The sequence below is a fragment of the Chanos chanos genome, chromosome 3, assembly GCF_902362185.1.
Source record: "Chanos chanos chromosome 3, fChaCha1.1, whole genome shotgun sequence".
NCBI classification, from domain to species: domain Eukaryota; kingdom Metazoa; phylum Chordata; class Actinopteri; order Gonorynchiformes; family Chanidae; genus Chanos; species Chanos chanos.
The window spans coordinates 13,162,370-13,176,222 of record NC_044497.1 but is presented as its reverse complement, the minus strand read 5'-3'; the positions used below and the strand labels follow the sequence as shown (position 1 = coordinate 13,176,222).

The 13,853-nt window shown below is 39.2% G+C and overlaps 2 protein-coding genes across 2 annotated transcripts; one reads left to right on the top strand and one right to left on the bottom strand.

Moving 5' to 3' along the window:
- On the top strand, positions 1 to 4,155 carry LOC115806719 (patched domain-containing protein 3-like). The gene is made up of 4 exons (XM_030767585.1): positions 1 to 732; positions 1,316 to 1,437; positions 1,895 to 2,040; positions 2,192 to 4,155. Exons 1-4 carry the CDS (start codon positions 1 to 3, stop codon positions 4,153 to 4,155), a joined length of 2,964 nt encoding a protein of 987 aa, XP_030623445.1.
- Positions 4,156 to 5,620: 1,465 nt separating this feature from the next.
- LOC115806718 (phthiocerol/phenolphthiocerol synthesis polyketide synthase type I PpsD-like) lies at positions 5,621 to 13,388 on the bottom strand. Its single transcript, XM_030767584.1, has 6 exons — positions 13,331 to 13,388; positions 13,102 to 13,255; positions 12,650 to 12,810; positions 12,314 to 12,517; positions 11,282 to 11,463; positions 5,621 to 11,158 (listed from the first exon to the last, which is right to left on the bottom strand). The coding sequence occupies exons 1-6, from the start codon at positions 13,386 to 13,388 to the stop codon at positions 5,621 to 5,623; spliced, it is 6,297 nt and encodes a 2,098-aa protein (XP_030623444.1).
- Positions 13,389 to 13,853: the final 465 nt, after the last annotated feature.

Sequence of the window (13,853 nt, the reverse complement as noted above, 5' to 3'; positions counted from 1 at the left end):
ATGCCGGTGAACATGGCTGGGTGCAACACAGATTGTGTTGAAAAGCCGATCTCCATCGGCTTTCAGAAGTTTGGACGACTCGTGGGAACAAACCCATGGTGGTTTTTTGTTGGTCCTCTGTTCATCTCCGCAGTGCTTGGGAGTGGATTTTATTTCTTAGAGGACCGCGAAGCCAATGACATCGAGGACCAGTTTACACCTGTCAACGGTCCTGCGAAACTGGAGAGGCAATTCGTTCAGCAAAACTTCCCACAGAACGATTCTTTATTTTCCAATCAAAGACTTTACACTGACGGAGTGTATGCGTCCTTCATAGCGGTCTCAAGATCACCTAACATTCTAACCGATGCAGCATTCAGAGAAATATTAAGTCTTGATCGAAAAGTAAGAGAGATAAATGTATCCACGGGGAATGAGGTGCTAACTTTTGAAGCTCTTTGTGCGAGAAGGTACAATAAATGTATTCCAAATAAGATACTTGACATTGTAAATTATTACGGTAAAAGGTTTGAAAGGACAGAACTTACTTTTCCTTTCTTCCGTTTTGGATTTTCTCACATTTTTCTGGGATATTCAGTTGGAGGAGTTAATCTTAACTCAACTGTTATTAAAAGTGCAAAGGCAGTAAGACTCTTTTATTTTCTCAAAGAGGGTAACCGTTCCCGAACAGATCTGTGGCTAAACGAATTCCTTAAAGTTTTCCCCTCCAACCTGACACTGAAATTCATTAAGGTACGTATGTGCTTTGTCGCAAGCAACCGTCGAATGTGTTCTTACAAATCGTTGCATTTTTATCATTGTTGTTGTTGTTGTGTTATTATTGATGCTGCTGTTTTTGTTGTTGTTGTGATCAGGCTCTCATTTTGAAGTAGCCTAGGCCTAATAGCAACTATGTTTGACGTGGACATTTGAGCTGTACGTAAATGAGGCCCTGTATTCAGGTTAACCTTAGTTAATACTTGCCACTACCTCTCATTTTACGTTGGTGCACGTGAGCCTCCTGGTATGTTTCATTCGTTACTTTGGACAGACCAAATTTTGCCACAGCTCATCAGCATCATTATCTTAACTACTTTTTATACAGCAATGTTGGGCCCGTGATAGTTCAGTAGTGTGGAGAAATAGTTTTGGATTGCTATGTGCATTGTATAATCCTTGAAAAAAATCTGTGTGATAACTCAAGCACATTCAGAAATTTTGCAATGCAGCACAATGTGAAAATGTCTACTATTTGTTTTGTTTGGTGTTTTATTTTTTCAATTTCAGCAGGATAAGTAAAAAAATAAGGCTCATTGTTGTCATTTTGCATTCTTAGGTTACCCATTCAACATCGCTGTCAAGGCAGGTGGAGTTTGAAGCAAATACAAAGGATGTTATCCCCCTATTTTCTATTACATATGTTATTGCCATAGCATTTTCCATCCTCTCTTGTTTAAGGTATGTACAGTTCAGCCCTTCACACATATGAAAACTGTTGGTATTGGGAAACTTAAAAGACTCACTCGGTCTATATGATTTGTTCACTGAACAGTTATACCCCATGAACCTGTGATATACACTCAGTTTCACTGTTTCAGAATAAATATTAAAATTTTATCAATGATGATTTTAATCGCCAAAATTGCTACTGATACCCCATTAAACTTACATAGCTGTGGTGTGGTGTCCTCAAAAATACATGATATAGTATTTCTGGTTTCTGCTGGTTGCTGTGTCTGTGTCTGCTTTGCATGCTTTTGCCCTATGTGCCATATCACTTATTACAAAGGTTTTATAATCCACACCTTCCACCTTTTTCATTATTTCAGTTGCAGTTTGTTTGTTCATTTGTTTTTTAACTAAATCCTGCTCAAAAGGATGTCATTAAATGTCATTTTTGTGTATGATTTGACAGGTTTGACTGTGTAAGGAACAAAGTGTGGGTAGCTACTTTTGGGGTCCTGTCAGCTGGTCTTGCTGTGCTCTCTTCATTTGGGATGATGCTACACATTGGAGTTCCCTTTGTCATGACAGTGGCTAACTCTCCATTCTTGATTTTGGGTATTTATATTCTAAAAATGCTTTTGCTTAAGTAGAGGATGCAGGAAGACCAATGTGCACTGTGCTGATATCGTTCAGTGACTTCATATACTGATGTAATTTAAAATGGTATAATCTATATGTGATTCAACCTTGTGTTTTTATGCTTTAGGGATTGGTGTGGATGATATGTTCATCCTCATATCCTGTTGGCAACAGACTAATGTCCATGACAAGGTTGAGAACCGCCTCGCAGATACATACAAAGAGGCTGCAATCTCCATCACCATTACCACGCTTACAGATGTGTTGGCTTTCTACATTGGATTGATGACACCTTTCCGCTCAGTGCGGTCCTTCTGTCTGTACACTAGCACATCCATCTTGTTCTGCTACATCTACAGCATTACATTCTTTGGAGCATTCCTGGTACTGAATGGGAGGAGGGAGAACAGCAACAGGCACTGGCTGACATGCAAAGAGGTGCCAGAAGAGTGCCCTGTAGGTCAGACAAAATGGTATGATCTGTGTTGTGTGGGAGGGGCTTATGACCCCCACACAGGCACAGAGGAGATACAGCCCATGAATCACTTCTTCAAAAAATACTACGGTCCCTTCCTGACCAAATCAGGAACTAAACTCTTTGTTATTCTCCTCTACACAATCTACTTGACCATCAGCATTTACGGATGTTTCCAGATACAAGAGGGCATTGATTTGCGCAATTTGGCCGCTGATGATTCCTATGTGGTAAAATATTATGACGATGAAAAAGCATACTTTTCTGTGTATGGTCCAAATATAATGGTCATTATTCAAGGTGAATTTCCATATTGGGATGAAAAAAATATGTCAGACCTGGATGGTTGTGTTGAAGACTTCAAAAATCTGTCTTTCATTGAGAAGGACATATTTACCTCTTGGATAAAATCCTATAAATACTATGGTTATCATACAAATCTGAATCTGAGTGCTGAGAGTGTTTTCAAGGAAAATTTAGGAAAATTTCTGAGATTTTACGCTGATTTCAAGCAAGATGTTAACTTTACAAATAATTCAATCCATGCTTCTCGATTTTTCATACAGACTGTGAATATATCCACTGCTTTAGATGAGATGAATATGTTAAACAAGCTGCGTGATACTGCACGGAGATGTCCAGTGCCTTTACTGGTTTATCACCCCGCGTTTATATATCATGACCAATATGCTGTGATTGTCAGCAATACCATCCAGAATATTGCAGTTACTACAGCAGTAATGTTGCTGATCTCCCTCCTGTTGATCCCAAATCCTCTCTGTTCTCTGTGGGTGACATTTTCCATAGCCTCTGTTATTGTGGGAGTCACTGGGTTCATGGCCTTATGGGATGTTAATTTAGACACCATATCCATGATCATCCTTGTTGTCTGCATTGGCTTTTCAGTTGACTTCTCTGCCCATATCTCCTATGCCTTTGTGTCAAACAAGAAGCCAAGTGCTAATGAAAAGGCTGTGGAGGCACTCTTCAATCTAGGATATCCAATTTTGCAAGGAGCTGTGTCCACTATTCTTGGTGTTGTGGTGCTCTCCGCCTCTAAAAATTATATCTTCAGAACCTTCTTTAAGATCATGTTCCTGGTCATCTTTTTTGGTCTCTTTCATGGAATCACATTCATCCCTGTCTTTCTTACGTTCTTCGACATGTGCAGTGGCAGTCCAGAAAAATCAAATAACCAAGAAAAGCAGGCAGTGGAAGGCCAAACAATGGGAAATTGCCATTCAAACAACAAACACGGCCCCTCAACAGATGACGAGTCTAAAGAGAAACAAATCTATGACAACCACACGTTCCTGCCAGACACCCACCAGACATGTCAGCTTCAGCAACATTGCTCATCCATCTGGACTGTAACTGGTAATAATCAGCAGACCCAAGATAACCAGGTGTGCTTAGCAAGTACTATCCCAATGTTCACTGTGGACAGTGAGACATATGATGTTCACATGTATACAGCCTCAAATCATACGATGTGCGGTGCCTGCTGTGACTCAAACCAGGAGTGTGATGGCAAGAATTGTGTTCTTGGAAATAGTCACCCTCTACCAGGTGGTAACATTCCATCTCTCATTTGCTCTGATGCTGCTGGTCCATGAAATTTTTGGTTTCTGTTATGTATGCATTTGCTAAAGTTGGTAATATTGTTTCTTATGTCACAGAATTGTGGAAATCACACATTTTAGCTGTTTTAAGGTTCATTTATTGTAATGTAGTATTGAGAGTATTGGGCCATTTACTATGAGCGTAAATGAAGACCATCATGTAACACATGTCTGCTGCACATCAGCATGTTATGGTAACATTTATATTTTTTGCCATCAATGAAGTGTAGGTAAAACTGAAGCTGTACAATGCTCTGTATAATCTTTTATGAAAAAGAAATTGTACATTTGTTTAAATTGTACATTTATTTACATATATGTTTGGCCTTACATGCATGCGTGCACACACACACTCACACACACACATTCAATATATGTCTCCAAAAGAAATAACTTTAACTGCTCTTATTATAATATTATTTCTTTATTTTTTTTATTACACTATTTTGATTTTACCTTTAGACTTGTTTTTAGCATAATTATAGGAAAACGCTTAGTAAAATTGAGTGTAAATACAAACCTACATAGCACAACTTCATGAAACACAATAAGACATACTTGTAAAGCTCACCCATTCAGTAGAGTTAGTCTGTATTTAAATGACTGTAGGCTTGAGTCCAGATTTGTACAATACCACTGGAGGGCACTGTGCCTACATTCAGTCTTTAGAAAGCCTAAAATCTTATGTCCCTTTGACTTAAATTCTCAGGCTTGTCTTAACAAGTGTTCACATAGTGGACAGTCAGGTTAATGCCTAAGAATTCATCACTGAATAGCATATTCTTTATTCTTTTCGATAGAAAATTTTCTGAAGAAGGATTAATTGACAACTATGTCGGCGCATTCTAAACATTTTTACACTTTGTGTTGTGCAGTAGTGAATAAAGTTGTCAGTCATCAACAATGACAGCAGACTTCTGTCTTCTATGAGTATTGTGTATTCCTCTGTGTGATTATACTGACCTGCCTCCTGCTTTGCATTCTTTGCATATTTGCCTAAGTAACTCAGGAGGATTTGTGTATTTGGCGCAGTCATACTGAGAAATAAAGAATACTTTGACCTGAGAAAAAAATACACTCTCCAAACATTGAAAGGTCATGGTATTGTACAAAAAAAGGGGAAAAAAACATAAAATTACCATAGGCAGATATTTTATTTTAAAGTTATACATATATGCATATTTTTGGAACAAGTTGCACGAAGAACTACTCAGATATTGGTTTGTTACTTGAGTAACTGAATGATCCTTTGTAACTGTTGAGCAATCACACTCTTTTGGTTCATGAGATTAGAGATCATACAGACAAAGAACGCTACTGAAATATAAATATTAACAAATATGTCAAAGATTTTTCAGTCGTGTCAATATGTACTTGAGAGTAACTCCTTGTATCAGTTATGGATAAAAGGTTTAATGAATCATAAAAATAAATAAGGATGAATGGTTGATACAAAGAATTACAGGATATTTCTATGACATTCCTCAGTATGTTTAAGAATCACTACCAAAGTAGATATGGTGCACTCTGGGTCCAGTAATTTTACCAGGGGAATATTCACACCCCTGTCCTGAAATATTCGGTTCTGTATTGTCATCGCTAACATTGAATCTATCCCCACTGCACTGAGGACAACATCATCACTGAGCTCATCAATGTCCATATCACTAAATTCAGCCAACAAACTGCGCACATATTCATGTGCGGAGGACTGTAGATTAGTTGCAGATATGGTCACATTTGTGTTTTCAAGTTCTCTCTCTACCAGAGCTGAAAGACGTACCTTCAGAGATGTATTCTGGGAGAGCACATGATTTTTCAAGTTTATGAAATTAAACTTGCACACAACCTGTTGTGGGTTGTTTGCCAACAAACAATGATCAAGAGCCTCATGAATTTCTGGCACATTCATAATCATCAGTCCTTTGGCCTCCAAAAATCGTTGGAAGTTTTGCTTATTCCACAGAAGGCCAAGATTTAGAGGTCCCCAGTTGATTGCTTGTCCAGTAAGTCCAAGATTACGCCTATAGTGACAAAAGGTGTCTAGAAACGAGTTGGCTGCTGCGTAATTAGCCTGTGAGGTATTACCAATAAAAGAAGAGATGGATGAGTAGCACACAAAGTAATCCATTTTACTGTTCAGTGTGGCATAGTGGAGATTTAGAGCACCACTTACTTTTGGTCTTAGCACTTTTTCAAAGAGTGATCTGTCAAGTGTCTCAATCAATCCATCATGTAGCACAGCAGCACTGTGGAAAACTCCTTTAATGGAATAAGATGGAAAGTGTTTTCCAATGGTAGAAATAGCTTCTACCACTTGCTCAGACGCAGAAACATCACACTGGAGACTAAAAATTGTCACCTCATATCTCTTTTGAAGGATGTTCATCTCCAGTTGCATCTCCTCTGATGGACCACTCCTTGAGAGTGTTACAATGCCCCCTCCACCCTTGTGAGCTATGTACCTCACTGTTTCAAGTCCCAAACCAGACAGGCCTCCTGACACTATGTACACACCATTCTTTATAAAGAGTGGCTTTGGTTTTGACAGCAAACTGACATCAGAAATGTTGACTTTTAAACCATCATCACTGAGCCCAATTAAAGATATAGTTTTGGCAGTGAAGTAAGACTCAGAATGCTCTACAGAGTCAGCAACCATGGTTTCACCTGGTGTTCTGATTTGAATGATTCTGCTTGGTATGGTTATGGATCTCACATTGAGATACATCGCACTCAGCCATTTGTGTACCTCAGCTCTCTGTGACTTGAGGTAAGCTCTCTGGAGAACTTTAGATATGTGAATAGTATGGAAGCACACATTCTCATTCTCATGCTGAAGCATATTTGAAGCGAAGGGAAATGACTCCTTGTTGTCACAGACAACAATAATGTGCTTAGCAGTGGCACTGGAGCCAAGTCTGCTCACCATGGATTGGTTGTAAGGAGGTAACAAAACAAAGACAGAGCACTGGTGTGTATTTTGGAATAATACATTGGAGTCTGTCTCCACATGAACACACCATCCTGATTTTTTTGCCATGAGTGTCAATACCCTAAGCAGAACGGAGTGAGGAATGGAGGAGAAAATATGCAACTCCCTCAGTATTTTCATTCGGGGTAGCACACGACATAAAATCTCCCAAGCTAGCATAACAAAAGATAAACAGGGAACTTCCTTCAAAAACGGAGCAGTCTCTGATTTGTAGCAAACATCCTCTGGAATGACAACCTTGGTGGAGGCAGCTATGGGGTAACAAGAGATGATATGATCACCAACTGTTAGTTTTCTCACATCCTTCCCTACAGCTGTGACAGTACCACTGAAGTCAAACATCAGAAGCTTATGGTTAAAATTTGTGTGTTTGTTCCAATACACTGTCCTGCCAAACTTAATATCTGTGATACTGACAGGATAGTAGTCTGAAGAATGAACTCCAATTTTATGGAGTTGAATTTCAACAGTTTTCCCATCAAGTGAGTTGGTGGAAACTTCAGAGGGAACAGCTGACAAGCGTGACATTGTATAGGGGTCAGCTGTCTGAAGGGTGAAGCACTGAGGTTTTAAAGAATTCTTACATCGCTCTAGTTGGTCAGTGTTTTTAATAGGAGTGCGTGTTATCACCACTGAATGAGCCCGTCCTTTGCTAATAATGACCTCTGGATATGCATTGCTCTGATATGAGCAAATCACATGAACCAGTATCTCAATGTCCTCATTTGATACAGATGCAAGGTCTATCAGCTGAAAGGAAATACTTGATATCTCTGCTGCACAGGCCCTTGTCATGCCAGATAACACTAAACCAGGACTAATGTAATCAACAGTCATCTCAGATGATCTGTAGGTTATAACACGAAATGTGCATGAGCCCATGTCCTTCCTCAAGGACATAACAACTTGGCGGTACAGCTCACAACTTTCAACCAAACGTTCAAGAACAGTCTCAGTTTTAAGCTTGCCAATATTCTGAATGCCACAAATGAACAGAATCTCTGTCAGATCAGAAATGGCATCAGAAGCACTCTCATGGCACTGCAGCAGCAGATCTGGAACCATGGTTGACCAGTTCGTTAAGTCAGTTAAAGAGACAAAAATTGATTCTGGGTGCAAGTATGGTTTCAACGCTTTGGCCACACCCAGTGTGTCTTCAAAGACCAAAGCCCTGGGTTTGGAGGAGACCCTGAAAGTACTGATGATGGGGAGCAGCTCATTATAAAAGAAGCAAGAATCAGCAATATTCCAGTGTCCTCCCACGAAAGTAATCCTCACATGCTTCAGCTCAATTAACACACATCCCTCTAAATCTGCAAAACAACCACACACCTCAAAATAGTCTGGTGTCTCCTTGGTTATCCTCAGGTACATGACCATTTCCTCACGTAATGGAGCAGATACCACTACACTACTGATTGAAGAAGGGAATCCAGGTCTAATTGTGCTGGTACTAAAGGCCGCAATACACGTCATCTGCAGAAAATAGTCCAGAACCACTGGATGTAGACAGTACTCATGAAGTTGTTTTAGCAACCCATCTGGGATCCTGACCGTGGTCACTGCCTCTTTAAATTCATGACCATAGTTGACATCATTTAGCTGTCTGAAGATTGGCCCATACTCAAATCCTCCCTGGGAAAGGAAGGTATAAACTTGTTCCCTTTTCAGAACCAACTGACATCGTTTCAATACAGCATCCAAGACAATGGATGGTTCTTCAACCTTAACCTGTCCACGATTATAGTCAATGGTGCCAGATGCATGCACTGTTGTGGATGAAAGTATTTGAAAAGTGGTTTTGCCCTCATATGGCTCAAGTACCACTCTAAGTGGAGGAGAATTCTCAGCAATGATGAAAAAGCTCTGAAAGTTAATGCTTAGTTGGAGTGCAGAAAGAGGCCTTTTTGGAATAACACTTGCCATGACAGAGGCCAAACCCAGTTCAACATACAAAGCACCTGGAGCAATAACTAAACCACTGATTTTGTGTTCCCAAATGTATGATATGCAACATGATGAAAGATTGCATTTATATACTTTGTTGTCATGTTGATTTGAACTTATCAGTGGGTGAGAAGACTGACCTAGCAACTCATTACCCCGTCTGACTTCTTCAAAATATACCTTCCTGTTGAGACATTCAAACTGATACCTTGGGAAGGGAGCAAGAGGTGCTTCAAAACCTCTGTAGAACTTATCCCAGTCTACATTAACTCCTAGTTCAAATAGTTTAGCTGCAACTGAAAGCATTGTGGCATGATCTTTATCTGGCTGCACAGATGACAACACTGTTGTGTCATTTCCAAGTGTCTCTATGATGTTCCTCTTAAGAGCACCTCTTGGACCTATCTCAATAAAGAGCACATTTTTCATATTGTTGGCTGCTGCTTTCACTGCTTGTTCAAATGCAACCAGTTTGCGAATATTTCTTGCCCAGTAATCACCAGTTGTAAAATCCCCAGGACAGTATATTTTTCCTGTCACAGTTGAAAAAAGTTCACAGATCATGTCATGCTCACTTAAACACCCTATGTAGTCCTTGACTGGGCCCAGTATAGGATCCATCATGTGACTATGATAGGCAGCAGGGACATCCAGGACATGCAGGAAAAGATTCTTACTTTTGAAGGAAGTGTTTAACTGTTCACGCACACTGTCAATTGCATCACCATCGCCTGACAGTACACAAGACAGAGGGCTGTTTAAAGCTGCTAGACAAACTTTTCCTGCATATGCAGGGAGGATTTTCAAAATATCTGTTACAACGGCATTACCGACAACCAGCATCTTTCCTCCAGTGACCTGGCTCTGTAGGATACTTCGGTAATAAATCACTTTCACTGCATCCTCAAGTGACAACAAACCAGAGCAATGGGCAGCAGCAACTTCACCTACAGAATGTCCAAGGATGGCATCAGGTCTAATTCCCCAGTGATTCAAAAGGCTGGCAATAGCAACCTGAATAGCAAAGATGAGGGGTTGGACAACCTCTGGTTTTGAGTTATCATTGCTATCATAAGTGTTGGCTATTCTCTGCACAATGCTTATGGCAGTGTAATTCTGGAAGAGGCTTTCCACTTCTCTGATTTTTTCTCTGAAAACAGGCTCTTCTTTCAAGAGTTTCTTGCACATACCTCTGTAGGTAACTCCATTACCACAGAACACAAAAACTAACCTCAGGTCAGACTTACATGGCATGAAGATTTTGTTCAAACAAGATTTAAGTTGTGTCCCTAGATCAGAGACAGATGATGTAAGAAAGACTTTCCTGTATTTGTGTCTTATGTGGGTCCTTCTACACGCTGATGTGTACAGCAGAGACTTTAGGTCAACAGGATTCTCCGTGCTAATCTTTTGATATGTGTCAGCAATGCACATTCCAAGGGATTTATTTGTGGCTGCAGACAATACAAACAATCTTTTTGAATCCAGAGTGGCTAATTTAGAAACAGGAGTTTGAATATACTCCTTGATAATTGCATGTGCATTGGTTCCACCAAACCCAAAATTATTTAATCCTGCCACTCTTCTACTTGAAGCTGTACGTTGCCATTTTTCTACTTCTGTTGGAATTTTCAGATTTAGAGCTTCAGTATCTATACTAGAGCTCTCCTCTGAGTAGAAGACTGTGGGGACAAAGGTTTCATGTTTCATCATCAACAGTACCTTAATCAGTCCTGCAATTCCTGCTGCAGATTCTGTGTGTCCAATGTTAGCCTTGACAGAACCAATGTAGAGAGGCCCTGATCCTGGAGGTCTGGATTTGGCAATGACTCGAGAGATACTGCTTGCTTCAACTGGATCTCCGACAGCCGTTCCAGTTCCATGGGCCTCAATATACTGGACATTTGTGCGTTCAGTTTCTGTAAGGTAAACTCTGGTGAGTAGCTCCTCCTGCTGGGTTCTGGATGGCTTTGTGATTGGTGTGACAGTGCGACCATCTTGGTTTACAGCTGTTTTGCTGATGGTTCCCCAAACATGGTCAAAATCCTGTAAAGCCTGAATGAAGAGCAACCATTAAAATCATTAATATCATTAACACTAATCCTTAAAATCTCCCCAAAAAAATGAAAAGGAAAAGAAATCACTCTCAGACATCTCACACCTTACTGGTACACATACTTTTTGGAGAGGTTTCAGTATAACAATTCCACAGCCTTCTCCTCTGCCATAGCCATCTGCTCTGTTGGAGAATGGTTTGCTGGTACCTTCATGTGAAATCATTTTTGCCTTGCTGAGAGCAACAAAGACTCGAGGCTCAAGAATACAGCTGACACCTCCACAAATAGCCATTTCACAGTCTCCTGATACAAAGAGATATGAACGAAGGCAAAAAGTATTGCTTAATTCAATTCTGCTACACTGAAGGGATGGAAAATGTATAAAACAAAAGTATTTGAATGGGCACAGAAATTTACGTTTCAGTCATTTCAGTTTATCTGTCCAAGAGGCATATTTAATGCAAAGATATAGGCCTACATTTATGAAACTTAGAGGATCGGTTCAGCTAGTATATGGTACCTGTGAATTAAGGGTTTTACTGTTTGGTTTGTATGTTTCTGCTTCAGTATTCTAGCTTTAGTGGTGAACTCCAAGCTGTAAAAGTCCTTCTGCACTCATGGTTTTATTAACTACAAACAATTATGAGACAATTTGTGCCTTATGTGAAAATATTTAGGAGGAAACACCCATGCGATTCCATGGGTGTTTCCTCCATTTTCTTAATGCCTCAGATTGAACTTTAAGAGGCCTCCTGTGTAGGTAGGTTTATTGATGCAAAAATGACATTAAACTATGGAAATCCATATTCTAAATTATAAATAGCAATTTAACAACTTACCTTTTACTTTAGGTAGAAGAAAGAAAGAGTAAAATATAATGAATAAAACATGAGCAGTTAAAAGCAAAATGGCTCCTTTACAAATCTCCTCTTTAAAGAACTTTTTTATATATGTCTTTTCATGTATGAGTAATGATTTTTCCAAGGGATTTTTTCATCATGAGAAAAAAATTAAAACAAAATAAAACAATCCAAAACATAAAACAAAAAAGATACCATGGAAATGTTTGAACAGTTTTAACATGGGATAACAGACAAGTGCGGAGTTGTTTTTTTTAAAGCTACGAAACAAGTCACTGTTAAGTCTCATTTACCTTGTCTAATTGCCTGACAGGCCAAGTGGAGAGCCACTAAAGAGGAGGAACAGGCACTGTCAATTGCAAATGAGGGCCCAGTGAGGTTGAAGGTGTAGGATATCCTGTTGGCTGCTAAACTCATGGCTGTCCCTGTGCCATTGTAGTGGGTTATAGTGCTGGGACTGTTGTTTAAAAGCGTCTCATAATCTCTATTCATGAGGCCTATAAATAAATATAAGCAACAGAGCAAAACCAAATCACTGAGAATGCCTAAATAACAAATGAATGAGAAAATTAGAATGTCTATAAAAAATGAAGAGACTTCAGATTAAGAGGAAAAAGTCAAATGACTACCTATGTACACCCCGGTTCTAGTTCCACTTGCTTTCTCCATGGGCATTCCTGCATCCTCTAGTGCCCTGTAGGTACAGTGTAGCAAGAGCTTCTGCTGAGGGTCCATGTAGTTTGCCTCAGTCTCAGTAATGCCAAAGAACTTGTGGTCAAACTCATTGAATCTGAATGAGACCATCAGTTTTAGGTTAACAGATAGTTAGAGGAAAGTGTCTCCTTTTATCAGTCAGATACATTCATAGTTTTAATCATGGATAACTTAAAAACTGATAGCTAAATACTACTGGATATAGAAAGACTAAGTTAAACTCACATTTACGGTTTAGAAAGTAATAATGAAGGATATATGTTTATATCAACGTGTATCTGTTAAAAAAGCTCAGGATTTACCACAAAGTAGATATGGAAAATAAGGTTTATAGTGAAAAATCATTCTTTATTTTCCAGTCTCTTACCCCTCTATCAGAGTAGCTTTAGTAACTTGTGTTTTCCCTGGTTTGCTTTCATCAGAATCATACCAGAATGTTGAGTCAAATCTTTCATCTGGAATCTCCACAGTACAGTTCCTTCCCTCAACTAGAACTTTCCAATAATTTTCGAGACCTTCACCTGAAAGAAAAATTTTATATATATAAAAATAAATAAGTTTGCATTCCATGAACAAATTGCTTTTAACGGTCTTACCTCCAGGAAAGTTGCAGCCAATGCCAACCACAGCAATATCGTCATCAAAATCCATCATATTTGCTTGCCCATGTGCATCATCGCAAGTGGACAAGTAATATCTATACCACAAGCTTTTTTGCACACTTTAGAATACACACAACCTATCCAGCAAACCACTTGTTTAAATGTCATCTACCTATGACAAAAATTAATTTAAAAAAAAAATTGATCATTCAAGGTGACAAAAGCAAGATGACCCTGCTTTAGTCATCCTGGACACTGAAACTTTCATGACCTTCCCTTATGTGGATCTGTGAACTGAATACTACTTCCACATCTCTTTATAAAGCCAGTTGGCAGAAGCCAATGAGAACAGAAACAACAGTCTCATTCAGGAGATTGACTTGGGAGAACCTTTAATTTTTTTGAGAGCTCACAATTTCAGTAATTTGTAACAAAAAACCACAGCAGAGCAAGGAAGCATGGAGGAGTACCTCCTGGAAAAAAAAGAAAAGCAATGAAAACAATGGAACCATTTTCC